Source organism: Schistocerca americana, chromosome 8 (genome assembly GCF_021461395.2).
Source record: "Schistocerca americana isolate TAMUIC-IGC-003095 chromosome 8, iqSchAmer2.1, whole genome shotgun sequence".
Taxonomy (NCBI): domain Eukaryota; kingdom Metazoa; phylum Arthropoda; class Insecta; order Orthoptera; family Acrididae; genus Schistocerca; species Schistocerca americana.
The window spans coordinates 187,633,574-187,650,683 of NC_060126.1; the positions used below are offsets into that span (position 1 = coordinate 187,633,574).

The following is a 17,110-nucleotide window of genomic DNA, read 5'->3' on the forward strand; positions in this document are numbered from 1 at the left end:
GATGGGACAGGTGATGTTTGTGATCGGACTGGAGTATGTGGTGGTGGGAGGATGTATGGGACAGTCTTACATTAGGTCTTTCACAGGGATATAAACCATGAGGTAAGGGGCTGGGAGAAGGGGTTCTGTAGGGGTGGAAGAGTGTGTTGTGTAGGTTCAGTGGATGGCAGAATACCACTGTGGGATGAGTGGGAAGGATAGTGGGCAGGACATTTTTCATTTCAGGGCACAACAAGAGGTAGTCAAACTTGGCAGAAGGACTCTGCCAGCTGTCAGATACATCCACCTACAAACCTAGCCACAGTGACCCCATTCCAGAAATCCAGCAGAATCTCCAGTCTCTCCTCAAATCCTTGGGCCCACTGCAGAACCTCTCTGCTGAGTCCATCTCTCTGCTCACCCCTACAACTCCTGGCACTTTCTCTGGATAGTTTACATCTATTCTAAAGAGTCTTCCAGTTAAGTTCCTTCAATATCTCTTTGGCACTCTCCCATGGATCAAACAAACCTGTGACCATTCGTGCTGCCCTTCTCTGTATGCGTTAAATATCTTCTGTTAGTCCTATTTGTTATGGGTCCCTCACACTTGAGCAATATTCTATAAATGGTCGCACAAGTGATTTGTAAGCAGTCTTCTTTGTAGACTGACTTAACTTCCCCCGTATTCTCTCAATAAACTGAAGTCTACCACCTGCTGCTTTACCTGTGACTGAGCCTGTGTGATTACTTCATTTCATATCCCTACAAATTGTTACACCCAGGTATTTGTATGAGCTGGCTGATTCCAATATTGACTCATTGATATTATAGTCATAGAATACTATGCTTTTGTGTTTTGTGAAGTGCACAATTTTATATTTTTGAATATTTAAAGCAAGTTGGCAAACTTTGCACCACTTTGAAATCTTATCAAGATCCTACTGAATATTTATCCAGCTTTTTCAGGCATTGTCAATGACTGCAGCATCTGCAAAAAGTCTGAGGTTCCCATTAAAATTGTTTGCAAGGTCATTAATTCTTGTAGATGGTTGTGAATTGCGCTTTTTGCAAGGACTAAGCACAGTTTTTGTTTGAGGGATTTACAATAGATTGTAGTTAAGATCATAGTTACATAAACAGTACGGGTCCCAACACCCTTCCCTGGGGTACATGCGAAGTTACTTTTACATCTGATAATGATTCTCTGTCCAAAACATCACACTGCTCCTCCTTATCAAAAAGTCATCAATTCAGTCACAAATTTCATTTGATATCTGACGTGATTGTACTTTTGGCAATAAGTGTAGATGTGGTACTGAGTCAAATGCTTTTCGGTAATCAAGAAATACTTCATATATCTGAGAGCCATGATCCAAAGCTTTCAGTATATCATATGAGAAGAGTGCAAGTTGGGCTTCACATGATCAATGTTTTCAGAATCCATGGCACTGGAGAGGCCATTCTGTTTAAGGTATCTCTTTATATTTGAGCTCAGAATATGTTCTGAGCATCAACAGTAAACTGATGTCAAGGATATTGGATAGTAGTTCACTGAATCACTTCTACTGCCCTTCTTGTAGATGTTGTGACTTCTGCTTTTTGCAAGGACTGAGCATAGTATTTGTTTGAGAGATTTACAATAGATTGTAGTTAAGATTATTGTTACAAGAGGGGCTAACTCAGGTGCAGATTCAGTGGAGAATCTGACAGGGATCCCATCAGGCCCTGGAGATTTGTTCAATTTTAACAGTTTCAGCTGTTTCTCAACGCCACTGACACTGATAGTTATTTCATTCACTTTTTCAGTGATACTAGGAGTAAATTGGAGCAATCTACTGGGTTTTCCTTTCTAAAGGAACATTTGTAAACAGAATTGAGCATTTCAGCTTTTGCTTCGCTACCCTCAATTTCAGAGCCTGCCCCATTCTCTAGGGACTGGACACTAACTTTGGTGCCACTAACAGCCTTTATATATGACCAGAACTTCTTTGGGTTTTGACAACATCCTGCTATGGTAGTCATTGAAGGCATCACACACCACTCTCTTGACAGCCAAACATGTTTTATTCAGCATCTCTCTAAGTATAGGCCTATACTTTGTTTTACGCCTATCATGAAGTAAGCTCTGTTCCTTTACACTGAATGTACAACATGGAGGTTCCCTCCCATTATGAACTCACTGGATGTCTTATCACACTCACCATTAACAAAACTGTAATTTTCCCAATTAATTGTTGGATGATTTAAGTCTCCACCAATTATTACAATATGACTTGGGAACTTGTGTATAACTGAACTGAGAATTTCCCCAAAATTTTTGGTTACATCAGAAGATAAGTCGATAGAAGGATCCAGTTATTTTATGCTGCCCCCCCCCCCCCCCCCCCAAAAAAAAATTGAGTCTTGCCCTAATTTTGATTTCTTTTTCCATCTGATGATATATGATGTACAATCATTAAAGTATTTTAGATTTCACAGTGTTTACCATGCCCAATGTAATTACTATATATCTTGATGATGCCTTTTAGTGGGTAAATCTCATCAGAAGATGACAACTTGGTGCCGAAACCAGTAACGAGACAATAACATATTTTTAACCAACTGAGGCATAATAAACTACTGCATAATTTCTTTTTTTTTTTGTCAGAGATTTTGGTCATTTTATTTTCCATGTTTCCATTTCCATGCCCCTTTTGCGGTGTGTCCTCTAGTAGACCAAGACATGTTGCAACAAATGCTAATATATGGTATTAAGGCATGAATCCTTAACAGAACTATGCTGCTAATTCCTGGGAATTAATGCATGAAAGCAAAGTAAGACAATACAAAGAGAAACAAAATGAGAAGTAATCACATTTTGAACCCCACATCAGGGAGGAGTATTAAAATTTAGTACCAAACTGGTACTTGAAATTGGAACCTTACTTTTTACATCAATAATACTTCCAACTAAGCTCTCCAGGAATGACTGCAGACCTAACTTCACAGTTTTCATTTCTCACAGAACCGCTCTCCCACTTTCTACTATTTGCAGAAGTTCTCCGGTATACACTGCAACCAGCACTCCTGGAGTAAATGATATTGTAGAGAAATGGATTGGTTAGAGCTTGGCACAGTGTACGAAAGAGCTTTGGAGAAGTTTGGAAAGTAGAAAGAGGTGTTATGGTACAACTGAAGCAGGGCAGGTAGGTTACAAGTCATTCCTTGATGGCTCAGTCAATAACAACACTGCCTGTGAAAAGCAAGGGTCAGAATTCAAATCCCTATTAGGTACACAGTTTTAATCTGCCAGTATGTTTCCAAACACCACACAATTTTTCATTCTGGCTGTAAATGAAATAAAGAATCTTAATTAACATAGGTTTATCAGCACACAGGTCTCACATGGTGTTAGAATTAACCATTCTCTGAATATTTCATACCTTATCTTTACACTTCTCAATCATTTTTCATGCTCATAAGAATAATGTAGGAAGGAACAGCTTACTTCATATGCAAGTTCAGCAGCTTCAGAAGCGGCTTCAAACTCCCTATGACACAATGGACAGCAAGGATCTTCCTGTTCCAGTTTCTGAATGTAGCGACGGAACATGTATTCCGAAGCACTGAGCGTTCCTTTTTGGTCCTGTGAATACAAGAATTAGGCTTAGAGAATTTCTGCTAAAAATAAAATTACAAAAACAGATTGAGAGAGTGCAAGCTGGAATCTCCCATCTGTTCTTATTGCACTTCTACTATTAATTCATTTTTTTCTTATTTTTCAATTTCTGTACATTTTCTAACTGGTATACAGGTGGTAGGTGCTCAAATACTTTAAAACATTCACTAATCAAGCAATGGAAAATCCAGAATGGAATGTAACAATAAAATAATATTGTTACAAAACATAAACTAAGTTTTTCACCACTTAAATTCATTATTCAAGATATTATTTTCAATGCACTGATCCCAATGATGTACCCAGCTTTCCTGGAAAAACTATCAATAAAAGAAATGACTAACTGAACTGTTTACTGCGGTTGGATTTTGCAATTTTTGTGTGAGCTAGTATGTATTGAAGGATTTAACAACACATCTCATTACAAAAATTGACATTCCAACTCTTCAGTGATATATTTCAATTTCTGTGAAACTAATGAACTTACAAGGTAATTCACATTACAGTTCAGGAGTAGCTACACTTTTTATTGCAGATTTTGCCTCTGTGGCTGTTAAATTCCATTCTTTATCATTATACACTTGTTGACCTAAGTTTTATGCACAAGGTGGCATACTTCACTAACTGACTAAGCTGTTAACTAGGATTTTTGCCTAATTTACAGTAATTTACAATATGACTCTTATACTGTAAATAGGGTATTCCCAACGTACATGCATAAAATTGTTTCATAAACTTTTCCAATTTTCTAGACCATCACATACTTCATAAACAAAATTACAGTTAACATTCATAGATCATTCTGAGTGGAATTATTTATTATTTTTCAAATGATTATGTTATTTCTGAAGTTACAATACATTCATACACCAGTCTTTAAATAGTCTGCTGACACCACCTACAATTTTTAGTCCGAGCTCATATATAGCAAGCATGTATGTGCACCCCACCAATAAAAAGACTGCAGTTGGGAAGGAAATGCAAAACATCCATGCTTAACGTTATCGTGAAATTCCCGGTCGCGCAAGTAATGGAGAAACATCTATGCTGAAAGCATCTGGGTCCTGCTAGCACTCGTGTTACATCTACGCGAGATTTAAAGAAACCACAAATACCCTTAGCTGTTTTTAAAGTTGATTTTTGTGTTCTATATTTACAGCATCAGTGATTTACTGCATTAGTATGCATACAGCCGCTCAGTATTCATGAAGCTCACATTTAATATTTCTATGAAACCTGTTGCATGGTGCAGGTATTTATGACTAGCATGTGGGTGTGGATCATCTGACACATTTTTAACAAGTCTGTCTCAAGTCTTCTGAACTGATGAATGTCTTTTACTTGGATCTGCTATAGAGTTATGTGCTTGATATTCAATCATCTCTGTGACTTTCTCAAAACTTGAGTGTGTGCACTGTTTGCACAATTCACAGCCACAGCATTTTGCAAATACTGTGTTTAAAAAGTAAGCTGTGATACTGTGCCATATGACAGTGCACTTGTCTAATTGCATAAAAGCTTTTGATGTGTAATTGAATCTGGTAATCACAGTGTTTGTGATGGTACTAACTGGGGAACAAAGCCACATTTCACGGCAATTGTGTAGTGTATGTAATTTTTACACGTCTAAGACATCAATCTACAGATATTCCACCTGACTTTGATCATGGAGTCTCTGAGGGCTTAATGAATAACGCATGTAGGCACTGTCACAAGATGAATGTTTGCTCATAAAAAGTAGCTTTCTAAATAAGACTACAAATGTCAGCCAAGAGTTTACAGCAGAATACGAACCTGCAGTTCTTGTATTCTATCAGAAACACTTTGTATGTACTCATCAAAATCTTGCCTGCCACACAAATCATATATTTCTTCTTCAAATTCTGTAAAGAAAGTATGAAATCAAATTAACAGACTGAAAGCTGGTTCCACAAAAACTCAATCCAATGATACGCATTAAAACAGAAGGATTTTTACATATCTTACACTTTTTTGGAAACAGAAAAAGAGAGAAACTGTTATGACTTAAATAATTAAATTTAAAAAAAAAAATGCAAATTTCTAAATTCTTGACAGACTAGTAAAATTACTGAGAAATAAAGACAGAATAAATTATTTATACACAGCTGCACATCAACCTTCCACAACTGCTGCCAGCCAATGCGATTTAGTATCCTTGCGTGTACAACACAGAGAGCATTCACTTCCACAATCCAACATAGTGCCACAGAAGAATGCAGAAGATTAGGTGGATAGATTGAATAGAAAACAAAGAGGCAATGAACCTAATTGGGCAGGAAATCTGAGTAAAAGGAGAATTTGGTCTATAGGACACATGTATGAGTACGTGAGTGCGCACGCGTGCGAGCGCGCACTCGTGAGTGTGGGGGGCAGAGTTACAAATATAAAGGGAGACCATAGCACTGAACTCAAGTTTCTACTTACTTCGCAGCTCTCTTTCTTTCAAATCCAACTGCTCCTTGTGATGGGCTCGTTTCACTTCAAGTGCAGCCGCCTCATTCTGCTTACTATTTATCTTCTCATTGATGTTGTTGATCTGACGAGTCTACAGCAGGTAGAAAATTGAAAAACAAATGTATCTCACCACCAGCAAGAACTTATAAATTAATAACTACCCAACATTATATATTAGGTCTACAACTTTGTTTCTGCCGTTTTGCAACAGATGGCAGTAGCGGCAAGTGGGGTTCGGTTGGTTGGTCATAGGTGTAATACAATAAGCTTAGGCAGATGTAAACATATTAGTTGATTTGTGATTGCATCATATGATTATTCTCGATTAACAACGTCAACTTACGTACCCATTGCCACTGATGATGCTTCCCAAATAAAAGAAGCAAAATGCATATGGCAATAAACATACTGCCTTCAATTAGTTGTGTAGACAGTACATACCTCAACGAATAATGTATGTGTTTAATTTTCCCAATTTCTTGCCTATATTCAGTGGGGGTTGCTTCATTAACTTTATAACTGTGTACATAAATCCATTCTGAACCCTAGACAAGAAGGCAAACTCTACACAGAAATTATTTTTGTGTCTTACATTGTTTTCATGCAAATCACTGTATAATAGTAAATATACTGTGAAGTGAGTGTAAGAATTCTTAGATACTTGAAGAGAACTCTGCAAGATTTACTATCTACTTTGCACAATATCTTTACCGGTCACTTCTGTTGTATAAATATTTTATTTACTTTGGGTGTGCTGTCTCAGAGCATAATCTCCCAACACACTTCTCTTAAAGTCAGCACAGTGAGAGATGTTTCTACAGACAACAAATGCAGTGCTAAATTTCTTAATTCCCTTATTCACATGTTGACTACTTCAATTTGTTATCCAGTTGGATGTCTAGGTGCTGTACACACTATTTTTCATTTGGTGTAGGACAATACTGTCTTACTTCCAGTACCTGCAGGTCGTTTTTGTCAGTCTGAAGCTGCATGTATGAGTATTGGTGAGATTAAGCATCAAAGCATCTGCAGTGAGCCAGTTGTTGGGTGGACAGCAACTGGACTTGCAGTTCTTCCAGCCTCCCTTTCTATGGACGATAATGCCTGCCTGCATCAAGCTGCTCAAATGGATGAATTTCTTGATGATGGTGATATCTACTGTACAGGTTGTCCAGCAATGTCTCTTGATCTGAAACCTTTAGTCCAAGTCTCAGATGCACTGGGAAGAACCATCATGTGCCACCAAGGACTCTCGCAGGTCTTCCCATATAAGCTTCTTGGGAATGAGGCAGACTGTATATAGAGTTTTCTTTTTTGAGAGAAACTGTATTTTTACTAAGCATAATGCATATCTTTGGTCTTCAAAAGCTTTTTTACTCCCACACTTTCAACAAAGCTGTATGTCAAGTTTCTTGTGATTAAATTTACTCTTATTATGTGAGTCTTATAACTTCCTGTTCATGAAACTGCTCCCATCTCTTTACTAAAATTGACATTATCATAGATGTGGAAACAGAACTGCTACTAAAGGTCTGAACTGTTTCCTACATATTAAACATACAGTGTCTCTGGAATGGATGATAAAAACCTTGGTCATACAATAAACAGATAAACGAATGCTGTCCCAACTCTAGCTTATCTATATTACCAAGTGGTTACCATTTTCAGGTTACCTATCAAATGGCTAATTTCATATAATTATTGATGGAGCTTAAATATTTCAAATGCTGCCATAACCTACTAATTATGAGGCATAATCTTATGTTAAAAGTTTAATGCAATAAGAGAAGTATTAAAGTTGGAAACTGAGTGCGTCTTGAAGCAGCATCCGTTGCATTTTGTGAATACCCAAACTTTATTCATCCAGTATTTAAGAATAAGAGCACTTAGCAACTTCCAGCAAACCTTTACGAAACTTTTCCTCACTGGCACCCCCTAAAAAATTACAAAGGGAAAAAAGTTTATTGCTTACCACATTTTCGTTGTTCATGGAGTAAAACCAGCATCAGACATGACATTTCCATTTATTACTTCTTTATTATTGACTCTATTTGCTACAAAGTTTGCAGACAGTATCCAAATATCACGGTGAACATACTGCAAGATTATTCATATAGTTCGGGATATAGGATGTCATAAACATTGATATGCATGTAGAAATTGCTTTTATTTAAAATGGAGGCAAATTACCCATGCTATACTCATCCACTGTTTCACAATGAGACCATTTAGCAACTTCCAACAAACTTTCAGCATAATTTCAAATCTTTTTCTTGCTTAAATCAAACAATGGAAAATCCAGAATGGAACGTAACAATATTATAAAAAGTAAAGTTGCTACTCACCATATAGCAGAGATGCTGAGTCGCAGATAGGCATAACGAAAAGACTATCACGAATAAAGCTTTTGTTACCAATAGAGAACACACACACACACACACACACACACACACACCTCACGCAAATGCAGCTCACACACACACAACCGCAACCGCAGTCTCAGGCAACTGAAACCACACAGCATTTCTTGCTTACATGCTTAATGTCAAATGTTTAATATATTAAATCATTTGTAAAATGACCAGGCATTTGAAACTGTTTTGTGAAAGTGAACTTGGTTTTTAAAGAATCAGGGGGTTTACCGGTGTAGCCACTTGCAACAGTTCTTTAGATGTCTACTGTGCTAAGAGTTTCACATCACTTTGAGAGTACCTACCAGTTGAAGCATGCAAGCATCCAAGTCATGTTTCAAATTTTGTTGTGGCACTGTAAACAAAAGGTGGCGCAGTGCTTCATTGTGTTTGTTCTTTCTGGAAGAAAAAATTGGAAATAACAGTCAGTACTCAAAATGGAAAACATAAAACTCATAGGAACAAAATAATTACAAAAACTCTTACAGTTTTTTGAGTTCGGACTCCTTAGATGCCTTCAGTTTGTTCTGGATATCAAGCTGTGCCTGCTCACTACTCAACAGCTGCAATGTCTGAACTTCTTTATCCACAATAACTAGCTTATCATCCAGCCTAGATCACAGAAACAGAAGAAATAAGTGTCAAAATTGTCCTAGCACTTTAGTTTTCTATTAGTTTAAATCTCAGCTAGTTATGTCCGTGATTCTTTTGACATGCTGCAACTTTTGACACCTCTTTCATATTAAAAATGACACAGTGAACATAACACTGCTAACACCTGATGAAAAAAAAAATCACAACACCAAAACATAATTAATGTAGAGTAATGAAAGTTTGCGAATAAATTTGTCTAGGTAACATATTTAAGTGATTAATACTGCAAGATCACAGGTTAATGTATGCACGAAGTAAGACATTGCAAATGTGAAATGCTGGTAGATTAATAATCGGTGCAACTACCAGAATGTTTAATGCAAGCATGCAAACTTGCTTGCATTGTGTTGTACAGGTGCCAGACTTCAGTTTGAGCGATGGAGTTCCACAACTGTTTTACTTAGTCAGTCAATATATGGACAGTTAATGCTCTCTGTGGATGATGCTGGAATTATTGTCGTGAAACTGAAGGTGATAGAGCACGGCTGGAGTAGTGTCCTTAGGAAGCAAATAAAGGCCAAGATTAACATGGGCCACTTCATGAAGCCAAGGTGGTGATGGAATCACACCCACCAGGAAAGTTGCAGGTAGTGTGAAGTTAAGCTGCCATAGCAAGTGCCGAAAGCGGACTCCAGGAGGTACCGGAGAAGAGGGATGCGCCCCATTCTGGCGATCAAAGGAATCATCGAAGAAGGAGGCATAGGATGGATGGCCAAACATGGCAGATAAATGGCATGCATACCTGCTGAGGAGAAATTAATGGCGGTAGGACAGTGGTAGTCCAGCAGCTTCAGCATACAGACTCTCAACCGGGCTTGTGTAAAAGGCATCAGTGACCAAATGGATGCCACGATGGTGGATAGTGTTGAGATGGCTTAAGAGGGATGGACGTGCAGACGCATAAACAAAGCACCCTTAGTTGAGTTTTGAATGGACAAGGGACCAGTACAAATGGAGGAGAATGGTTCAACTGGCACCCTAAGAAGTACCATAGGGACACACAGGACACTGAGGTACCGCGTACAGTGGTCTGCCAGGTAATACACACGGGAGGACCAAGAGAGTTTCCCATCGAGCATCAGCCCCAGGAATTTCATAGTTTCAACAAACAGTAGGGCAACAGTCCCAAGATGTAAAGATGGTGGAAAAAACAATTTGCGTGTCACAAATTCATACAGACTGTTTTGTCAGTGAAAATACGAAAGCCATTGTTAATGCTCCAGGAGTAAAGACGATCGAGACACCACTAAAGACGCTGCTCAGTGAGACAGGTCTGTGGAGAGCTGCAATAGATGGCAACATCATCAACAAAAAGGGAGCTGGAGATGCCTGGCGGGAGACAGGCCATTATAGGGTTAATGGCAATAGCAAAGAGGACGACGTTCAGGACGGAACCTTGAGGCACACCATTTTCCTGGATAAAGGCATCCGACAAGGTAGAATACACACACACACACCTTGAAAACTTGGTCTTTTAAAAATTCCTGAAGGAAACGGCAGGCGGCAACAGAAGCCCCACTTGTAAAGAGTACGGAGGATACCAGTTTTCCAGCAGGTGCCATACGCCTTCTCTAAATCGAAAAACACCGCCGCAGTTTGGGATTTCTGGGCAAAACCATTCATGAGATGGGTGGACAAAGTAACGAAATGGTCAACTGCACAATGCCACACTCGAAATCCACACTGTGCATTAGTTAGAAAATTGCGAGACTCAAGCCACCATACCAGCCAGTCATGAATCATATGTTCCATCACCTTGCAAGCACAATTGGCGAGAGAGATGGAGCGGTAGCTAGAAGGAAGGTTTTTGTCCTTACTGGGCTTTGGTATGGGTATGACGGGAGCTTCAGGTCAAAGTCCGGGAAACGTGCCCTTTGCCCAGATGCGGTTGTACGTGTTAAGCAGAAAGTGCTTGCTTGTAAGAGAAAGGTGCTGCAATATCTGAATGTGGACAGTGTCTGACTCTGGGGTGGAGGATCGAGATGAACTGAGAGCATGATCTAGCTCCCTCATAGTAAGGGTGGCATTGTAGCACTCATGATTCTGAGAAGACAAGGGTATCGCCCAAGCTCCCTCCACTCGTTTCCGATGAATGAAGGCAGGGTGATAGTGGGAAGAGCTCAAAACTTCCGCAAAATGGCGGCCCAAGGTGTTGGAGACAGCAACAGGGTCCAGGATAACATCATCTGCTACTGCCAGGACGGAAATTGGCAAATGGATCTCGGTCCCAGATAGCCATCGGGAAGTTGGCCCACATGACAGAGGAAGGAGTGGAACTGTTAAAAGAACTAGTGAATGAAATCTAGCTAGCTTTTTTGCTATCCTGAAGAACGCAATGACACTCTGCATGCATCTGTTTATAATGAATGCAGTTTGCCATTAGAGGATGATGGTTAAATCTCGGAGAGCATGTCTCCGAGTGCGAATTGTGTCGTGACACACCTCAGTCCAGCAAGGGACTGGGACACAGAGTGGTAAAGAAGAAATGTGAGGAATGGAACATTCTGCAGCAATAAGGATAATGTTTGTGAGGGGATGATGTGCATTAAAGTCACCGAGTAGCAGAATTTGGGGTGGTAGCTGCCTGATAAGCTGAAGAAAGTCTGCCATGGTGACATCGAATGACGGAGGGACATAAATGGTACAGAGAGAAAAAGTCAGGTGGGGAAGGAAAAGACGAATTGCAACAGCTTGAAGATGGATAGTCAGGGAGATGGGTTGACTATGAACGTCATCCTGTATGATTGCATAACGCCCCCACGAGATGAAATGCTGACCTCAGGGGGAAGGTCGAAACGAACCAGGAAGAAATGTGAAAGCACAAAGCAGTCGTGAGGGCGCAATTATATTTCCTGAAGGCAGAGTACAAGGGGATGCTGGGATGCTAAAAACAGCCATAAATCCTCTTTGTGGGACCGGAGGCCGCAAACGTTCCATTGGAGGACAATCATGATGAGGAAGAGATGTAGGGGTGTCACCTTAGTGGCTGCTGAGTGACAGCCTGTGAAGAGTCGCTACTACAGGGCACAGAAGCAGGAGAATCCTACTCCATGGGGTCGACAGAAGTATCGGCTTGATTGTTCTGTGTGTCTGTGGAGTCCAACGCTGAAAAATGGTTGGTGGTGCGCACCAGCGACATGAAGGCTGGCCGGGCTAAGGTATCACGTGGCAACACCGTCGAGGAGGATCTTCGAGTTGGCGAAGGGGGAGACTGTTTGCCTTCGGTGGACTCCTTTGAGCCTTTCAGGTTAGAGGAAGACTCAAGTGTCCTTTGGCTGAAGGGATGTAGGAAGTCTTCACGGGAGTACTCCTTCTGTCGTTTCCATCCCACCGGTAGTGTAGCTGGTGGCTTCGCCCCTTGAGGCGAGAGTTTGATGGCTTGTTGCACAGCTGGACAGGGGGATGGCAATGCTTCCTTGACAATGGCTGATTTCACAACATCAGAGCTGAAGTTGAAGTCGCATGTCTGCATGGCCATGTCCTTCATGGACAGAAGGGTAACAAGAACAGAACTATAGGCGCCAGATGAGAGAACTCAGGGTTTGTGACTAGCCAGGAACTCGTGAGCGACTGGTTATGGAACTTTTTCCTTTACCCAGATCTCTTGGACAGCCAGCTCATCAAGATACATGGGACAATCCAAAGAGGAGGCGGCACGGCCACCATTGCAGCTGATACAGCAGGGAGAAGGAGACAGAAAGTCGCCCTCATGTGCATCCCTACCAATGGTTACACATTTGGCTAGGTGTCCAGAAGACGTTCTAGTGTGGTTGAAATGATGACACTGGTAGCAGCGCATCGGGTTCTGAATGTGCAGCCAGGCTGTGATAATTTCACAGAGCAGCCTAGTGTGAACAACACCACGGGAAGAATTCAAAGTTCTACGTGTCTAGACACGAACATGGTAGCCATGGAGAAGTGAGGCGGCAAGCTGTTGTGCTTGAGAATAAGTAGCAGCCTCCAAAAGCAAAGTGCCATTCCATAAATGAGAGCAGGATTTCACAGGGCCAGCAATTGCAGCAACACCTTTCTGAATAATAAACTTATTTACTGTGGCCAAGGACTGATATCTTCAGTATGGAAATTGTGGTGCAGCGGGAAGGGTCTTTGAATGATTAGCCTTATTACGTATAGGTTTTGTAGGCGTTGATTGTGAAGGTGATTGGTTCATTGTGAGAAAATCCCTCATGATTGCCAGCATCTCTGATGGTGCGCTCCTTTCAACTGGGGCCCCTCCTTCACAAGGGGATGCACCCACTTTAGGTTATTGTTCACACCTCCCGAACACAAGACAGAGGGCCCAATGGGTAATTTGGGAAGATAGCAGCCGAGGCAATCACCCCTCCCTGGGCCTGGCCTGGACCAAGGGATATGTGTGAACCCAACCTGTTGACCCGTGGCTGGGAATTATGTGTTACCCAGTCACCTGTTATGCATCAGACGTGTGGGCCGGCCTTCAGGAGTTCACTGGGAGGAAGAAGAAAAAGAGGAACCTCAAATGCCAAAGCGGAGGAACGAGAGGAGAAGGAAACAAAGAAAGGAAAAGGGAGCGAAAAACAGTGGTGAGACTGTTTTTACATCAGGGACAGACAATGTAGAACATTGCCAATAACATTCCAGACATGCTCTCCAAGGGAGGGGAAAAAGAACAGCAAGAGGATAGACATGCAGCACAGAAGAGAAAAGATGCTGCAAAGACTGGGGCCCCGTGGTAGCCATGCACGAACCCACCAATTAGTGGCGAGCCCTCTGGGGAAAGCCATGGAATGATTCCATTTAAAATTGATCACCATAAATGTTAAGACATTTATCCCACTAGGAGACAAGAAGATCAATTCCTGTTCTGCAGAAAGTGGTCGGCTGCTGCTGGATCCACAAATGCACTCACTCTTGCACTTCCTCATCCGATAAAAACTGACATCCATGCATGTCTTTCTTCAGCTCACCAAAGATATGAAAATAACACGCTGAAGAATCCAAGCTGTACAGGACATTACAATGTTTCCCAATCAAATTGCTGAAGTGTAGACTTTGTCTGATTGGCAGTGTGCGGGTGTGCGTTATTATGCAACAGTATGATTCTGTCCAACAGCATTCCTGAGTGTTTTGACTACATGATGGGACTCAGTTTCTGCAAAGTGTCTTCATAATACTGCACACTTGTTTTGGTTCCAGGATTGAAAAACTTGACAAGCAGAGGACCTCTGCAGTTGAAAGAGGTGGTCATCGTGATTCTACCAAACTTGAGTGAACAACTTTAGATTTCTTTGGCAGGAGGAGATGAGGTATGTTTCCACTGCTGGCTTTACTGTTTGACCTCGGTCTACTGGGCAGAATCATCCTGTTGCATGATAATGCCTGCCCCCGAACCATCAATCGGACGAAGGCTATGCTTCAGTGATTTAATTGGGAAACACTGCAACATGCCGCATACAGTCTATATCTTTCACAGAGTGATTTTCACATCTGTGGCAACATGGTGGAAGACGTGTGGATGTTGGTTTCATTTGAACAACAAAGTGCAAGAGTGAGTGCAGTGGTGAGTGTCAGCGGCCAACTGTATTCTACGAACCAGAAATTGAGTGTCTTGTCTCACAGTGGGATACGTATCTTCAACATGTGTGGTGATTAGTTTTGAATGAAGCCATTCCATGGTCTCCCTGTGGCATGTGTGTGGTTTGCATTTGACTGTCCTACATGTAAAGTCCCATCCACAGACCAAAGGCCACTGTATGATGGTTTGAAGAAAACTGGTTGGGTTTGTGGGGCTAGCCTGCTAACGGCCCCAATCTACACAAATGGAACTTATCTGCTATTAACTAAAGCTTTGGTTTTATTCTAGATCAGTTTGCCAAAAAAAACTTGGCAACAACAATTCAGCCCACATCAGGAAGAGGGCAACCAATGACACATTCAATGTCTCAGAACTTGGTGGGGCACTTCCTTGAGATTTACATGCTGTGATAGGGCAGAAGCAATGTAAATACAAACAACATTAAGTAAAATAGGCACTATTAAATTCTTACACCTTAAATCAGAGCACATTCAGGAGAACTCACGGTATTACACTGTTTTAAAAATTAATATGTATTTAGAACATTTCAGTGTCAAGCTCAAATCATTATGCAAGTGTAGTATCACCAAGGCACTTCAAAACAAAGGATGACATAAACGTTGAAGAATATTTTAACAAAACATTGATTACTGTAACTTATCACCTGTTGCTCTCTTGATGCTGATCTCTAATTTCTTTTTTCAGCTGTTCTTCATCAAGTTCTTGACAAGCAGTTTCCCAGTTAGTTTTTGCTTGCTCCAGTTCTCTTCCTAATTTGACAAGTTCTTCACCAGATTTCTCTATCTATAAAACAAAACAACAAACCAGTTTTTCAGCAGATGAGATTTTGGAAGCACCGTGGGTGTGTTGTAACATATTTTATTTTTAGCAAACAGCCTCTAAATTGATGACATATATTTTATTGAATAAAATGTTCTCGGGTTTCCAACCACATCAATTGCTTAAAACTACATGAGCTTTCGGCCAAGCACTCCTTGGCCATTGTCAAGTGGTATGACAGCCAGTGGGCTGTTGGTGTGCCCTTATATACGCTAGCCGTCGGCTGGTGCCCATGACATTGCCATATATGGGCATGTTTTGAGTCGGTGTTTGATGTGCCCTCTTGGACTGCGCGATCGCTGGATTCCACGCAGCGCTAAGCTGCAAGCCACTGTCTCTATTCAGGTTGTTTGTGGTAATCTTTATTTCAATAGCTTCCTTTATTTAACTGTCCCAGAAGCCATTAGTGTGAGCCATGACAGAGGTATCGTCAAATTTTATGTGGGAACCGTTTTCTAATGCATGCTCAGCTAACGCAGATTTCTCTGGATAGCTTAGGTTATAATACCTCTCATGTTCTTTCATGCGTTGTTCCACAGTGCGCACTGTTTATCCGATGTACTTCTGGCCACAGTCACAAGGTATTTCGTAGACTCCAGGTGTCCTGAGACCTACTGCATCTTTAACTGGTCTCAGAAATTGATGGATTTTTGTTGGAGGCCTGAAGATTGATTTGATCTTGTGTCTTTTCAACAGGTGGCTTATCTTGCATGACACAGAGCCACAGATTGGCAGCAAAGCAAGTTTCTTTTCCTGACAATACCTCTGTCATGGCTCACACTAACGGCTTCTGGGACAGTTTAATAAAGGAAGCTATTGAAATAAAAATTACCGCAAACACCCTGAAGAGAGGCGGCGGCTTGCAGCTCAGCGCTGCGTGGGATCCAGCAAGAGGGCACATCGAACGCCGACTCAAAATGTGCCCATATATGGCAATGTCACGGGCACCAGTGACGTCACAGCCAGCAGCTAGTGTATAGTAGGGCGCACCAACAGCCCACTGGCAGTCATACCACCTGACAATGGCCAAGGAGTGCTTGGCCAAAAGCTCGTGTAGTTTTAAGCAATTAACACGGTTGGAAACCCGAGAACATTTTATTCAATGTTATCGCCGCGAGACTCTGCATTCATACATACATTTTATTATTTCTTTCTGTTATCAGTTTATAACATTTTCATCGTCACATGATGATTGCACTGCATTTACAGAATGAACTATTAATCAACTGTTGAATGTTTTGAGTGCCATGGTGCCAATGAAAGTGTCACAATTATTTCAGAAAACTTTAAATTTGATATGGTTACAAGTTAAATAACAAGTTTCATAATAAAGTACAAGTCTAGTTATACAATAATTTCTGTTGTGAGCATATTTTAAAGAGCGAATTATACCCTTCCTACCAAACAAAGGCAACGGCCGGAGGGGGAGGGTGTAAGGAATAGAAAAGGAAATATATCATTATGGAGTGAAAATACTCGTATAATCTCTTCTTGAATTATATACTATATTCTTTGCTCTGGTTTACTAAAACTGCTTAT

At 40.9% G+C, this 17,110-nt stretch overlaps 1 protein-coding gene across 2 annotated transcripts in view; it reads right to left on the reverse strand.

Moving 5' to 3' along the window:
* LOC124544662 (DNA repair protein RAD50) overlaps window positions 1–17,110 on the reverse strand; it is a 251,508-nt gene that overhangs the window by 106,043 nt on the left and 128,355 nt on the right. For both annotated transcript variants that reach the window (XM_047123280.1, XM_047123281.1), the window contains 6 exons: window positions 15,396–15,535; window positions 9,010–9,135; window positions 8,829–8,922; window positions 6,083–6,203; window positions 5,432–5,520; window positions 3,467–3,604 (listed from right to left, as the gene is read on the reverse strand). In XM_047123280.1, the coding sequence (XP_046979236.1) occupies window positions 3,467–3,604; window positions 5,432–5,520; window positions 6,083–6,203; window positions 8,829–8,922; window positions 9,010–9,135; window positions 15,396–15,535 (708 nt within the window). The remainder of the gene's footprint in view (window positions 1–3,466; window positions 3,605–5,431; window positions 5,521–6,082; window positions 6,204–8,828; window positions 8,923–9,009; window positions 9,136–15,395; window positions 15,536–17,110) is intronic.